This window comes from Amblyraja radiata, chromosome 28 (assembly GCF_010909765.2).
Source record: "Amblyraja radiata isolate CabotCenter1 chromosome 28, sAmbRad1.1.pri, whole genome shotgun sequence".
In the NCBI taxonomy this organism is placed as follows: domain Eukaryota; kingdom Metazoa; phylum Chordata; class Chondrichthyes; order Rajiformes; family Rajidae; genus Amblyraja; species Amblyraja radiata.
The window spans coordinates 20,115,170-20,131,987 of NC_045983.1; the positions used below are offsets into that span (position 1 = coordinate 20,115,170).

General features: G+C 45.4%; 1 protein-coding gene across 1 annotated transcript in view; it reads left to right on the forward strand.

The window, feature by feature from the left end:
- LOC116988952 (ras GTPase-activating protein 4-like) overlaps positions 1 to 16,818 on the forward strand; it is a 124,498-nt gene that overhangs the window by 16,582 nt on the left and 91,098 nt on the right. Inside the window, exons 3-4 of the mRNA XM_033046004.1 lie at positions 8,854 to 8,967; positions 9,077 to 9,138. Coding sequence (XP_032901895.1) covers positions 8,854 to 8,967; positions 9,077 to 9,138 — 176 coding nt within the window. The remainder of the gene's footprint in view (positions 1 to 8,853; positions 8,968 to 9,076; positions 9,139 to 16,818) is intronic.

The window sequence follows — 16,818 nt, forward strand, 5'->3', positions numbered from 1 at the left end:
TAAGTGAATCCCATTTGCCTGCATTTGACCCATTTCCCCCCAAACATTTCCTTTCCAATGTTTATTAAAAGTTGGACACAAACCTGTACCTGCATCTGCCACTTCCTCTGGCAGCTCGTTCTATGTATCCATTGCCTTCCGCGTGGAAAATGTTGCCAAGGTTTAGTTTTAATCCTGAGCAGATCGCCATCCCGAGAAGAATGGAATGGGTCATTCAGCAGGTTATCACACTTGCTGTGGAGATCCCATTGGCCTTCCATCCAGGGATAGTCCGGAGACATCCCAAACTGAGTGGACTCCCCAATGCACCTCACCTAATGATGTATTTCTGCAGTGTAATATCACACGGCACTATCCTGCACACTCCCATGAGTGAACTGTGTCATGGCTCCTGATTAGTGATCTATTCCTTGAGTTGAATCTTTCCAGCTCTTCAAATGATTGCATACACTTGACAATCCACTTGGAACTTCAGTTTAATGAAGTGCAACTTCCCACACGGTGTCACATCCTTCCCTCGGTAATGTCCATTACGTCCTCAGGTAGGACTTGAATCTACAATTTGCTGACAGGGAGACAAGGGTGCTATCAGTGGGCCAGAGGTTACACTTTTTCATCTTTATTGTCTGATTACCTCCAAATATTCAGCTCCGCTTGGTATGTCTATTAGCGGTTTAATGAGTGTGTGGTAGAATGTGCGCTTACGCCGTGGATAAGTGAAAAGCTGACTGGATAGCACGCGATAAAAGCTTTTCACTGTACCTCGGTACACGTGACAATAAACTGAACTGAACTAGAGGAATAGGTTGGGTAGATGCACACAATGGACAATGGTAACTGTAACATTTAAGGAAAGCACATCTAAGTTGGTAACTGTGGCGTGTGTGATGCAGGGGGCATTCCACTACCCGCAGGTTACTAAAACCCTTCTTTTCCTCAAAGGTAGACTTTATTGATAAACAATTCATATGCAAGTCAATACTTTCACGTTGCTCAGTTGGTACTTGTATACAACCCAATGTGAGCAAATAGTTCATGGGGGGTTTTAACATAAATTGCAACTGCCTGGTGTTCAATGTCAGGAGAGCTTAAAACTGTGTTGCTTCCTCTCCAAACATTTGCAGTAGAGGCACCTAGCCTCGGTGCCTCTACACACAGTGGGACCGTATAGCATTGCAACACTGGCTGAGGCCAGCACCAGTGATGGTGTGCTCTATCAGGGCCCTAATGGTATTCCATGCAGACCAGTGAGACTCTAGGCAGACAAAGTGGTGTTGCTCTGCAAACTTGTTCGCTTTGCAACACCGTTTGATGTTTGTTTCAGAGTGTAACTTTGGAACAGCCCATGTACAACATCATTGTGCTATGCAGTTGTATGGGATAAATCGCACCTAAGGCTCGGTGGCGCAGCAGTAGAGTTGCTGCCTTAACAGCGCCAGAGACCCGGGTTTGATTCCAACTACGGGCGCTGTCTGTACGGAGTATACACGTTCTCCCCGTGACCTGCGTGGGTTTTCTCCGGGATCTCCAGTTTCCTCCCACACTCCAAAGATGTGGAGGTTTGCAGGTTAACTAGCTTGGCATAATTGTAAATTGTCCCTAGTGTGTGTAGGATAGTGTTAGTGTGCAGGGATCACAGGTCGGCACGTACTCGCTGGGCCGAGGGGCTTGTTTCTGCGCTGTATCTCTAAACTAAACTAAACTGCTGGAAGAAAGTAGATTTTGAAAGTTGAATGGTAATGGTCTAATTTCCAGTGTGTGGTATGTGGCTGAGAGTCTGTCCATACCTGAACAACACAAGAGGGATTGCCACTCTCACACCAGCGCAGCAGGCCATGTTGCTTGTCTGGTGATGAGGCTTTCTGCCAAATGACTTTGACCATCTGCTGGGGAATCTTCCCCCTTGATCATCCAATTTCATTTCACATTACCTAATTGATATGTCATCAAATGTGTTCTCCTGGATAACTTGTTCAGTGCGAATCCAAACAAAAGCAACATGCTCAGACCTATGATAGACACAAAAAGCTGGAGTAACTCAGTGGGTCAGACATCATCTCTGGAGAAAAGGAATAAGTGATGTTTCAGTCTGAAGAAGGGTCTTGACCCAAAACGTCACCTATTCCTTTCCCCCAGCGATGCTGTCTGACCCAAGAGTCAAGTCAAGAGTCAAGAGTGTTTTGTTGTCATGTGTCCCAGATAGAACAATGAAATTCTTACTTGCTGCAGCACAACCGAATATGTAATCATAATAAATAATATAACAAAAACTCAGAAAAAAAAGAACAAACAATAACAATGCAATAATAATGATAATAATAATAATAATAATAATAATAATAATAATAATAATAATTATAATAATAATAATAATAATAATAGTCTATTGTAGTTCATAGCTTATGAGGTTGTAGTGTTTAATAGCCTGATGGCTGTAGGGAAGAAGCTGTTCCTGAACCTGGACGTTACCGTTCTCAGGCTCCTGTACCTTCTTCCCGATGGCAGAGGTGAGATGAGTGTGTGGCCAGGATGGTGTGGGTCTTTGATGATGTTGGCTGCCTTTTTGAGGCAGCGACTATGATAGATCCCTTCGATGGTGGGGAGGTCAGAGCCGGTGATGGACTGGGCAGTGTTTCCAACCTTTTGCAGTCCTTTCCGCTCCTGGACGTTCAAGTTGCCGAACCAGGCCACGATGTAACCAGTCAGCATGCTCTCTACTGTGCACCTGTAGAAGTTCCAGAGAATCCTCTTTGATATACCGAATCTCCGCAATCTTCTCAGAAAGTAGAGGCGCTGATGTGCTTTCTTTATGATTGCATCCGTGTGCTGAGACCATTGAGTTACTCCAGCTTTTTGTGCGTATCTTCTGTTTAAACCAGCAACTGCAGTTCCTTCCTACACATAGTCAGACCTATCCTTTGCAATACCAGGGAAAGATAGAACCGTAGCATGTTGTGGCACTTGCAGCTTATGTACCCGTGTCTAGTAACAGTTTAATGGAGTCACACATAAGGTTTGCCATTAAAATGATACAGATGAAGGCTTTATTACTCCTCTCCATTTAGTTTTATTTTAGTTAAGAGATACAGCGCAGAAACAGGCCCATCGGCCCACCGAGTCCTTGCCAATCAGCGATCTCCATACACTACATGCATCCTACACGCTAGGGACAACTTACAATTTTTACCGAAGCCAATTAACCTACAAACCTGTACGTCTTTGGAGTGTGGGAGGAAACTGGAGCTCCTGCAGAAAACCCACATGCTCCTGGGGAGAACGTACGAACTCCGTACAAACAGTGCCCGTAATCAGGATCGAACCCGGGTCTCTGTAGCCGTGAAGCAGCAACTCTACCACTGCGCCAACGTACTTTGCAAACCCAATCTATTTTGATCTCCAGATTCTGTGGAAAGCAAAATCATCACAGGCCCGACTAACTGATTTGCCCAGTTGGGTTACATTTCACCTCCATAGTAAGGTGGGGTTGATAGATGAAGATTAACATGGGCGGAATGTTTTTGTTGATCCAAGTGGCAAACTAACTAAGCCGGTGAAATCAACACGGAAAGTGCTGAAAAGACTCGGCAGGTCAGGTCAGGTAAACCTGAAATGTTAATTTTGTTTCTCTCTGCACAGATGCTGCTTGACATGCTGAGTATTTCCAGACTTTTTTGATTTTAAAGCAGATTTCCAGCAGGCACAGTGTTTTGTTTACTTTTGATTTTTAGGTGGGCCATTGGTCTATCTCCCTGGTCTATATTTTAACATAGCTACTCACCCACTTCAAATTGGGTTTGTCAAAGGAGCACAAGTGTGTGGTGAGCGGTGTTTACTAAAGGAAGACACTACATTCCAGGGACATGGAATTTAGATTTAGAATTGGTAGAAAGATTAGAGGGGAGTCGAGGAAAAAGCTTTTGGCCTGAAGACTATTGGGAGTCTGAAACCCTCATCCTGTTTTAAACAAACACTGGATAGGAACTTGAAGAGCCTTTATATAGAATGCTCTGGATTAAAAGCTAGTCTATGGAATCAGCTTATATAGCTCTGTAGAATATGTGTTGCACTGTTAGGAATACAGCGGGCCAGGCAGCATCAGTGGAGGGAATGGATAGGCGATGTTTTAGGTCATGGACACACTTATGCTGTACATTTCAATGATTCTATGAATTATTACTCTTGCGAAATTATAGAATCTTAAGTACAATATTCTACCTGAGGATCATTCAGCTCCCCAACAGCATACCTAGTCCTCAACTGGAGAAGGATTTCATTCCCACTCTACCAAAGAATCGTCATAGTTCCTGACACATACCTGCACTCTACAATCGAGAAAGGCTACACCCCTCAGACACATACCTGCATATACTGGAGAAGTGTACAATCTCCAGATATACACCGGCATCTTTTAGATTCACTCTCTAGAACCAGAATGCATGCTCCTGAAGAATTATTCGTCAAGTCAAGTTGAGTTTGTTGTCATATATGCACAAGTATGGTGATGTACAGGTACAAAGAAAATCACAGTGTCACAGATTCGCACAACACACACACAAATATAAATCATCCATAAATTATACATACATTGGACAAGTTCTGCAAGGCAGAGCAAAAAGAACATTAGTGCAAAACACAATTAGAAAACAAGTCCATGGCAGTGCAAGAAGTGGTCTGTAGAGTTCCGTTGCCGAGGAAGCATTAGGGTTGTGTCGGTCCGGTCAAGAACCTGATGGAGGTAAAGTACTTACATTCCCCAGACACACAATAGCACCCTTCAGGAAAATTTAAATTCTGGGACGTGCAACAAGCCCTAACTCGAGAATGGTGCACTCCTTGAAACACGACACAGCATAGGTCTACTACACCCCATTTCTGTCCCCCCCCCCCCCCTCTCCCGACTCTATTCAGCAGATCACTGCTGAGAAATATTTATACTTTCCTGGCAGCAGAGGTTCATGCAGTACAAACATTTGAGGTGGTAAGCCAAGCACAAAGTGCTGGCAGAACATCAAACTCCTTCAGAACTTTCTGGTTCCAATATGTACAACCTTTTCAAACATTCCCTGCTGCAAATTAGTTTTGAAGCTGCCCAACTGAAAACATTTTGTTGAAGTGAGAATCAGAGTCCCATCAGAAATTTCGAACTTTTCCTAAAGCCCCAGCAAGCGAGAATGTAATTGTTCTGGTCCCTGTGTCTTTGACAATTAAACACACTTGACTCTTGCACACTGTTGCGGATTGAGTGGTCATCTCCTGCAACTGGCCGGCCTTAAAGAGACCTTCAGGTTCTGACAATGACATTGTAACATTAGTAAGAGGGAATTCCAATTATCGTTCATCCGAAAGACTTCATATCTTCCTTAACCAATGTCAGCACCCAGTCCTTCTTATTTATCCGGACGTTATTGCTCTGGACCCAAGTTGGTATTTCTCTCTTCATGTTGTCGATTTACATTTCAACAAGCACATTTTAAGTGGGTCCCTCAGGGCCATGCTGGCTTTTTCACAACAGAACATCATCTGGGCTGTGAAGAAGCAGTCTTCACTCGATTTAATTCTCCATGGGCTCCCGCAAGGGTCAGTTTTAGCCCCAACCTTGTTCAACCTTTACACAAATGACCTACCCACCACCAAATCCCGCAAATTCATCTATGCAGATGACATCTGTTTGGCCTTCCAAGCACCAGATTTTGGTACATTGGAACAGGTGCTCAATGAAGACCTTGCTAAACTGGACGAGTACTGCAAAACCTGGCGCCTAAAACCAAGCCCAGCAAAAACGGTCTCCAGTGTGTTCCACCTCCATAATGCAGAAGCCACAAGAGAACCAAACATCTATCTGAGCAGGACCAAACTGAAGTATGCCCCCACTCCAACCTACCTCGGAGTGACCCTTGACAGGACCCTATCCTTCAAGGAACATCTCAAAAGAACAGCAGCTAAGGTGAAGTCCAGAAACAATCTCCTCAGTAAGCTTGCTGGCTCAAAGTGGGGGGCAGCAGCCCCCACACTGCGCATTTCAGCACTAGCCCTTGCATTTTCTTCAGCCGAATATTGTGCCCCTGTTTGGTCCAGGTCATCCCACACACACCATGTGGACACCCAATTGAACTCAACAATGAGGATCATCACAGGAACAATCCGCTCCACACCACTCCCCTGGCTCCCTGTCCTATCCAACATAGCCCCTCCACACATCCGGCGAGTAGTCCTCACTCAAAGGATGCTCCAAAAGACCAAAAACTCCCCTCACCTGCCAATTCACATGGACATCTTCAACCCACCCACTGCTCGACTTCCATCTAGACGACCAATTTGGAAGAACCCACCACCAGCTGATTTCACCATCCAATCAGCTTGGAAAAAGGAATGGGAGTCCAAGGATGTCCCAAATAAACATCTGGTGTCAGACCCCACCCTACCGGTCCCTGGCACCAATCTCCCAAGGAAGCAGTGGACGACGCTGAATAGATTCAGGACTGGACATGGCCCCTGCTTGGCCAGCCTTCACAAATGGGGCAGCAGCCCAACCCCACGGTGTGCTTGTGGAGAGCAGCAAACAATGCAACACATCATTGAAGCATGCCCTCAACAAAGACTCAAAGGAGGACTTGTCACCCTCCATACAGCAGATCAAGAGGCAACTGCTTGGCTAAAGGACTTTGCATTCACTAAATAAAATAAAAACATTCTCCATTGTTGTCTTGGATGGGTTGGTGCAGTGGGGTTGGTGTCAGGAGGCTACCACCCATGGATTCAATGGTCAGATATCTGGTACTGCAAAGTGGGGCTATGGCTGGGAGCACAGGAGAAACACAGACTGATGTTTCCAAGGCGAACTGATCCAGGCCAAAATAGCACGCGGGAGCATGAGCCTAGCGAAGGAGACTGGCTGGCAGGGCCAGTTGACAAGGTGTTAGGAAGGCTGGGCTGGTAGAGCAGCAAAGGCCACCGCAAGATTGGTTTGACCCATGTAGTCCCATGCAGAGAGTTGTTCCATGTTTTGGGCCTCCCTAATGCTATTCTATGTCTTGTGACCTTATAGTTAAATTTAGTTTAGTTTAGAGATTCAGTGTGGAAACAGGCCCCTTCGGCCCACCGAGTTAGCCCCGTACACAAGCACTATCGTGCATTCTAGGGATGATTTACAATTCTTGCCGAAGCCAATTAACCTACAAACTTGTACGTCTATGGAGTGTGGGAGGCAACTGGTGCGCTTGGAGAAAATGCACACGGTCACACGGTATAGTCTCCATACAGACAGCACCCATAGTCAGGGTCGAACCCGGGTCTCTGGCGCTGTAGGGCAGCAACACTACCACTGTGCCACTGCGCTGCCCCTAACCTAATCTTCTGTTTCATCTGGCAGCATTGCTCCCTGTGGCTTCCTCTCTCTTTCTCATTCCTCTCATCATGGCAGCATCCCCTCTCGAACCTTTTCCTCTGAGATGGAGGAGTCCTTATTCCTCAAATCGCAATTTGTGGCCCTTCGCTGTGACGTAGGGGTTTAGCTTCAGAGTTCTTCTCTGCCTTTAAAGACTGCACGCGGTGGCAGTGTCACTGTGACTGACGGGGCCTGGGGCAGGGCTATGGCCAGGGCTACCACAGCTATGGCCAGGGCCACCAGGGCTATGGCCAGGGCCAGGAGAAGAGCCAGTGGATGTTCCCCTGCTTTGAATTCGGATCTCTTGGCACCAAACTCAGATCATTTGGCACCAGGGCGGCACGCTGGCACAGCGATAGAGTTGCTGCCTTACAGCCCACAGACCCGGGTTCGATCCTGAATATGAGTACTGTCTGTACGGGGTTTGTACATTCTCCCCGTGACCTGCATGGGTTTTCATCGGGTGTTTCAGTTTCCTCCCACACTCCAAAGACATACAGGCTTATAGGTTAATTGGCTTCGGTAAAATTGTAAGTTGTCCTTAGGATAGCGCTAGTGTACAGGGTGATCGCTGGTCGACACGAACTCGGTGGGCCGAAGGGCCTGTTTCCACGTTGTGTCATGAAAGGCTAAAGTCTAAACCTGTTGCTGTCTAAGTAATGGAGCCAGTACAAAATGATGAGCCCCTTCTGAGCAATGCATGGCCATTAGTTTCTTATTCTATTCCCAGATGGCAAAGCTCTGGACAACTTCACTTTGTTAGCCCCTTCACCCCATCATTTACTCACACTGCAACACCTTGCCACTGATGTGGCCTCGAGCCCATCAACATTAAAACCCGAGGAGGAAGATCTCTCTCCCTGGATGCTGGTTCCAGATGTATTCTGAGCCTCAAGGGTCAGAAACACCTCCAGTTCACTGCCCGGTGTGGGTGGGCTTAGTTCAGTCATTCAGCTGGCAACAGGCAGGGTACAAACCGGCACGTCAGCAACACACCACATAAATAGGGCTCCCGTATTCCAGTAAGGATATAAAACGAGCAATAAATGTCTGACCCCCAACAGTGAGTGGGCTCTATAAGGTGCTGATAAAGCCGCATTTGGGATATTGTGAGCAGTTTTGGGCACCATATCTGAGGAAGGATGTGCTGGCTGTGAAGAGGGCGCAGAGGAGGTTTATAAGACTGATCCCAGGAATGAGTAGGTTAACCCAGTGATTCCCAACCTGGGGCCCTATGGGGGCCATGGCAAATTTCAGGGGGGCCACAGAAAAATTTGGGGATTTAGGGGGCCACAGGTTCAATGAAGGGGGCCAGTTTTTCCTGCTAATAATGTCAGGGGGGAGGCCACAGAAAAATTAAAGAGCCTAATTCTGCTACTATTACTTATAACTTTATAATCTTGGTCAAAGTTGTGTACATGATTTGCACTACTTTGTGAACAGAATTCATGAAACAATTCTTTCTGCAGAACTGCAACAATATGGAAGACCCTGTCTCCCTTCTGGGGCGAGGAGTACAATGTCCATCTGCCCAGCACCTTCCACTCCATTGCCTTTTACGTGATGGATGAGGATGCGATCAGGTAATTTTAACAGCAATTCCCTCGGTGTCCGTGCTTGCAATCCGTGACGACCTGTGTGTAAAAAACACTGGGCTTTCGCTAACTATTAATCTTTATTGTTTGCATTTAGCCGTGATGACGTTATTGGGAAAGTTTTGATAGCCAAGGACGTTCTTACTGCCAACCCAAAAGGTAAGCACACTTTAGATGTAGTCACTTGTCTGGGATCTACTGCACCCTTTAAATGTAAAGGCATTTTTCTCTGACTAGTAAATATTACTTCAATCGTATTACCCTTTCTCTCCATATCTCTATATGTGCTTTAATTTTTGCATGTGTTCCTACCTCTGTGTCACCATTTTGTTTTCATTTAACTTCTCACTGTGGAGGCACATTTTAAAGATTTGATTTGGCTTTCCACGGCCTCCGGGAGTCGATGTGATGCGGATAAAACGAGAGAAAATATGTTATTATATTGCTACATTCGCTGATCTTCCAAGAGTTTAAATGGGTCTCAGGATATGAGATCAGTCATTTTTGTATGAGGACAGTGAGGGAAATAAGAGGAACGCGATTTAGTCTCAGTTAGTGAGACTGGAACATTGGAGGGGCAAGATCAGCATTCTTGTCATGGTGAATGGTGAGGTAAAGTGATACTGGTGTAATGAAGAGCATCTCAATCAGCTGATACTGTGGAAAGTGAAGCTGTATTTAACTGTTCTGAGCCAGGTTAATAAGCCTTTTGCTAATACTGGGGCTGGGAAACATTAATACACGGTGACTGAGATTGTCATTGTGAAATGCTTATTATTCAGTGCTTGAACAAGTTGCTAATGTATCTCAAGCTGGGAATGAGCAGCCTAGTCAACAAGCATTTCAATCAGGACAAGAAGCAGGGTGACGCTGACAGATAATCAGTGTTATCACAGTAGAGTGACTTGAAATTTGATGGTGTTTTTCTTCAAAAGAGAGATTTATTTACATATTTACAACACATTCTTTGGAATATTTCACATAATTCTCAAATTGAACAGGACCATCCATCCTGGATGCACTCTGGCTCCTGTGGCATCTAATCATTCTGGGAGGTCTCCAGATACCCCTATAGAGGTGGGGTTTAGGCAGGGGTGGGGGGGGGGGGGCAGGGACGATATGTCTCTAACACCTCGGATATACTAACATAACTATGGAACTTCTGTGGTCCGGGTTCTGGTGTGAGATTTACGCAGGGCACACGGTACAATAGAACAAAGTAGAGACACAAGAAACTCTAAGTGCTGTATTCTGGACCAAAATCGGACTGCTGGTGGAACTCGGTAGGATTTGTGGAGGAAAAGGACTTCTCAGCACTCAGGTGGAGACCTTGCATAAATCCTCCACAGATGCTGCTCAACCCGCTGGGTTTCCAGCAGTATGTTTTCTGTTCAAAAAGTGGAAGGCAGAATGCAAGTCCTTTTGGTGAATGATACTCATTCACAGATTTTAACATCCCGCATTCCACCCTCATAACTTGGCTGGATTATTTTACTAATAAAAGAGCTTTGTCTGATTCTGCCTGAAATTTTTGGTATTTGATTTAGTTTCTTCTCCTTCCTGATGGATTGTCAATAGTAATTTGTGCTGTTCTTCTGTAATACTCTCTGTCACATACTTTGCAACAGCACTGGACTAACCGGAAATATAACATTGACTTGGCCAGGAATTTGCTTTATAGATTCAGTGGAAAGCTTTTGTTGTGTGCGAACCAGTCTGTGAAAGCGAAACAGTACCTGTCTCTTATCTCTTATCTCTTTCCGGGTTCTGATGAAGAGTCGTAGAACTGAAACCCTAAAGGGCCTGTCCCACGAGCATGCGACTCCATGCGGTAAGCGCGACCTAAAGGGCCTGTCCCGCGAGCATGCGACTCCATGCGGCAAGCGCGACCTAACGTGGTCGCTTGAGCCGTACGGCCTCGTGGGGCCGGTCCCACTTCGATCGCCGGAGCCGTATGGAGTTGTGCGGAGCTGGTCCCGACATCGCGCGGGGCTCCGAAAAACTGACCGTGTTCAAAAATTCCGCGCAGCAACGGCCTGCCGGCCCACAGCCGCCTCGACGCCGTACATCACGCGCGAACTTCCAGCGGACTTCACTCGAACTTCATGTCCCTCACTCGGCCCCCACTTCTGGTTTGGTCGCGCTTGCCGCATGCAGTCGCATGCTCGTGGGACAAGCCCTTTAGGTCGCGCTTGCCGCATGCAGTCGCATGCTCGTGGGACAAGCCCTTTAGGTCGCGCGTGCCGCATGGAGTCGCATGCTCGTGGGTCAGGCCCTTTAGGGTTTCAGTTCTACGACTCTTCATCAGAACCCGGAAAGAGATAAATAAGTTTGTTTAGTGAAAAGAGTAGGTGGGGAAAAGGGATGGATGAAGCGGAAGGATTTTCGAGGATGTTACCAGGACTGGAAGACCTGAATTGTTAAGTGAGGCTGGACAGGCTTGGACTTTTTCCTCCTGGAGTGCAGGAGGCTGAGGAGTAACCTTATAGCGGAATATAAAATCATGAGGTGCGTATATAAAGTGAATAGCCCCAGTCTTATCCTCACGGTAGGGGAGTCCAAAACTAGAGGGCATGAATTAAAAAAGGTGGGAGAAGAAATATTTGAAAGGGACCTGAGGGGCAACTTTTTCACAAAGGTTGCTGCTTAAATGGAATGAACTGCCAGAGGGAGTGGTCGAAGAGGGTATAATTCCGACGTTAAATAACACATGGAGGGAATGGGCCAAATGCAGGCAAGTGGGAGCAGCTTGGTTCGGCAACTTGGTCGGTATGGACCAGTTGGGCTGAAGGGCCAGGAGGAATCTTAAACAGATTTAACTGCTGCTTTTATTTACATTGTGAGATTAGACTCCTTCTTTACATCATTTTTTTCATGGAAAATTGTAAACTAGGAAAAACAAAACATCTTTGTCAGGACGAGCCACATCCCAAGGAGGAATTTAAAACGTCTTTGTTCTGCATGTCTCCAATGACACTTGTTGCATCCTTCACTAATGATGATTTATATTTACTCACAGTGATGTCAGACTATAACAATTGTCAATGCTGAAACACGGGTGCTGCCTGTGTTGTAGTTGTTGATGGTTGTTGAGTTGATGTTGTGGTGAGGTTCCAACCCACACTATGGCCCTCGTTCCACTTAGACTATCCGACGGTCAATGATCAATGGTGCTTTATTGTCACATGTACAAATGCAGAGTGGAATTCTTCTTTTGCATGCAGTTCAGCAATGTATTGCCATCCCACTTCCACTCATCATCCAACTTAAATGCTTGGAAATTGAATCTTGTACCACCATTTTCCCTCTGGAGCAGAACATGGAGATAGGAAGTGGAAAATGGGACACTCTGATTTATGGGGGGGGGGGGGGGGGAAAGGAAGGTCATGATGGGTAGCCTCAGTTGTGTCTTCACACACCCAGTTTACCATGAATAGTTTGATGACGGTCTGGTGCCAATCCTTTAGCCAGAGAGTGGTGAATCAGTGGAATTCATTGCCACAGACGGCTGTGGAGACCAAGTCAATGGATATATTTAAGGCGGAGCTTGACAGATTCTTGATTAGTAAGAGTGTCAGGGGTTGTGGGACGAAGGCAGGAGAATGGGGTTGAGCGGTAAAGATAGATCGGCCATGATCGATTGGTGGAGTAGACTTGATGGGCTGAATGCCCTAATTGTGCTCCTAGAACTTCTGAACTTATCATGGGATGAGAAAATGAACATAAGGTTATATGTGATAGGAGATGGTTTGAGCCTGCCCTGTGCTTGAAAGTGCAATGGCAATGGAAATTAAGTGAAAATGCAATCAGCTGTTTGGCTTGGCCTGTCCTGTGCTTGAGTAGGGTTGTGACCCAAAACGCCACCCATTCCTTCTATCCAGTGATGCTGCCTGTCCCGCTGAGTTACTCCAGCATTTTGTGTCTATCTTCTGTTAGAGCCAAAGATCCATGGGCCAGCTCACTGTACAATTCTAGGCAATTACCTTAAAACTGGAGCAAAATAACTGAAGAGTGAAATCGGGTAGCATCATTTTAAACGGAAAGTTGTGGAAATCTGGAATTCTCCCCAAAAGGCTGTGCATCTTGGGTGAATGGAAAAATGGTAAGGTCTATAATGATATACTTTCAAATCGGCTTTAACATCAGAAGACCAGATGGGAGAGTGACAAATAAGTGGGAAATGATTTAGTAGAATGAATGTCGGGACAGCCTTTGGGGCTGAATGGCCATCTACCGATCTGGTATTGCAATTCCAAATTCCAGATTCACTAGTAGATGTCTTCCCTTCACTCTTCACTATTGCTTCCGGCAGTTCAGGCAGCTCATATCCCAAATTCCCATTTTCACCAGTAATTACCTTTGTATTTTGAGTCTCGAAAAGATAAGAGGTGACATTTGCTGCATGGTGAAATATAATATTTAATTGCAATTGAGGCTACTGATTTAGTTTCCATGGCAATTACGCACAATATCATGGCAATTGAGGTAGAAAATGTATTACTAAACTATTCAGAATAATTGTGTTTTATAACAATTATCGATCAGGGGCGCAGAAAATATTTTGTATTCTGCACAGCAGGAACAGTTATCTATTTTAACTCATCAGAATAGCTTGAGTGATTCTCAAATTTGTGTTTAGAGACACACAATCATACAGCATGGAAACAACTAGATACAGTTTTGGCCCAACTCCCCCACCAACCAAGATGCCCCATCCGCACTTGTTCCACCTGCCTGAGTTTGGCCCATATCCTTCCAAATCTTTTAAACCTTTCCTATTCATGCGGAGCGAATTGGTTTTACTTTCTTTCTTCCTGCAAAATCCCAATCCTGAATTTGACTGCCCTCATCATGTCCTTCCTATCCTGAACTTGACTCTAGCTCTGATTCTAACCTTTAACTCAACAATGATTGAATTGTGATCCTGGCTATTGTTCTTTCTCCTGTTCCTCTCAGGCAATTGCTCAGAATTGAGGATACCTTGCTTCTACTACGCAACCCTGACTCTGACCCTATTCCTGATTATATTTCTGGCAACAAATGCTGTACGGGTCAGCGGGTCAGGCTGATGAAGGGTCTTGATCCAAAATGTCACCTATTTTAGATGATCAGCCATGATCATGTTGAATGGCGATGCTGGCTCGAAGGGCCGAGTGGCCTACTCCTGTACCTATTTTTCTATGTTTCTATTCCTCTCCAGAGCTGCTCCTGAACAGACAAACCATCATACCCCGTTAGCTAATAGCCCCTTGATATTTCCCCTACCAGACGAGCAACAAATGCTTTCAATCCTCGGCCAAAATCTGTAAACCCTCTCCTCATGCCTACCTGATCTGACCAGGACTCCTCTTGCCCTTCCTAAAGTTTGTAGTGCGCGTCTCCAACCTTCATGACCCAGCACTGAATCGAGAGTTGCACTTCATCCTATGTGTCAATCCAACATTTTATTTTGACCCCAGTTTACCCACTGGCCGTTTCCTTGCTAACACCTCTCGAACTCCAGACCCATATATCTGCCGACCTTTTGGAAAACAACCCCTATCCCAGCGCGGATCCACCGCTGCTTCTTGGCCAACGCCAGACTCCAAACCATCGACCCCACTCAAACCCCTGCCCCAGTCCACCAAACCATCCCAATACCCAGATTCCAAACACTTACACCATAGACAAAGTCACTTTGTTCATTGCAACAGGGGCCCGGTGTGGGGGGACTGCCGTGAGGTTGGGAAGGGTGGGGGTAGAACGATGGACAATGGGGACCCGGAGTGGGGGGGACCAACATGGGGAGGGGTGCGTGGGGGGGGGGGAGAATGAATGAATGAATGAATTAATTAATTAATAAGTTTATGAATTAATAAGTTTATTGGCCAAGTACGTACACATCCAAGGAATTTGCCTCGGTGCTCCACACGCAAGTAACAACAAGACATAGTGTAACAATTAAGAATGACACATAAAACCTTTAAACATTAATAATAAAACATTACAGTTTTATTAACAAGGGGGAACTGGCATGGGGGGTGAGGGGGAGGGGGGATACTTGAACTCTGTAAGCGCCCTTTATGGGCGACTATTTGCATACCTTGGCACGGTTAGCAAGCAAAGAATTTCAGCAAAGACCTGTCACATGTGACAACAAAGTATTCAATTCAATTTATTGCAAAGCCCACACTGGTATAACATTCAGCAGGTTACTGCAAAAACATGGCTATTTTTGGATTTCTTATCACCCACTTCTCCTAACCTATTATAGTTCTCTGTGTTTGATTTAGCTTGGATGATGCCATTTGCATAACCTACAGCCCTAGAAGCTGTTCATTTACCCTCATGATTATTGGAGATCTACCTTTGCAACAGTAATTTGCTTTCCCTACTCCCTCCCGCAGAGTGAGTTGCCCTGTTTCAAATGGATAATCTTATATATTCATACTTGCAAAGCAGATCTGTGAAAATTGTGCCCAATTGTGAACTCTTATTTTTGAAAACAAACCAGGTTTTTCTGAAGGTTTGGGGAAATGTGCTGAGCAACCTTTGGGACATGAATCACTTTTGCAATTTTTGACAAGGCATAATTGTGTGACACAAACTTGGCATTGGACTATGGGAGGATCTCAGGGGAATTAATCACCATCAAGCATGGCACTAACTGGGCACAATGTGTATGGCATCCCCCACTTTAACATTGCATTAGAACTTAAGCAGCAGTTAAATCCAAATATAATCTATCAGGAAGTATTGCCGGATACAGCCTTTTTAGAAAATATGACCCACAGAGCTTCAGTAGCAGGATAGGGGGATGTCAGGGAGAGTGGTAATGACCGGAGACTTGTTAGTGAAGGAGAAAAACAGGAAAAACTGTGGCAACAATCAAAACTTCAGGATGGTTTGTAAGCTCCCTGGTGCCATTGGATTTCTACAGTATCATTTTGTCCAGGTCTCCAGTCTCCATTGAGCATCTATACTCATTAACTAGGTCATGCTGGCTCTTGGTGGGTCCCCGGTCACAGTTTGATTCTGGCACCTTGTGGTTCTGCTGCTGTTAGCGCCAGTGCTATTCATCAAACATGACTTCTGTTGTACATTACTGTTTCCATTAACATTGTCTGGCTAACTTAAACAAAGCCGTACACATTCTGACATCAATCTAGGTGGGAACAAAGTACTGCAGATGCTGGCTTATACCAAAGATGCTGGAGTAATTCGGCGGGTCAGACAGCATCTCTGGAGAAAAAGGATGGGTGATGTTGGAGTCTGAAGAAAGGTCCTGACCCGAAACGTCACCCATTCTTTTTTTTCAGAAATGCTGTCTGACCCGCAGAGTTACACCAACACTTTGTGTCTATTAATCTAGGCAGAACTGCCAGGTATTCTGACACTACCACACAGTGCCTGGTTGGCTACTATCAGGACGTTCTGGGTTCCCAACCAGAAATTTCTGAGGCTGTGTTTTAGTCAGTTTCCATTCTGGCATATCAACCAGATAGTAACTCATCACATAGTTTGCTTATGCCACTGCATGAAATCAGCTTGATACACCCACTGCAAAATAACTTCCTGATATTAGTGTCAGCTATTCTCTGTTAGAAAGTCCAAATTTAACTCCTTGAAGTTGAGCACCGAACTGTCTGTGCAATATACCGTAGAAAACATTTTTTATCAGGATGCATCACAGCTTGTTTTGGGAAGATGCCCATCCATGACCGCAAGAAATTGCAACGAATTGTGGACGCAGCCCAGACCATCACACAAACCAACCTCCCTTCCATTGACTTCATTTATACCTCACGCTGCCTCAGCAAGGCCAGCAACATAATCAAGGTCGCACACTGGCTACTCCCT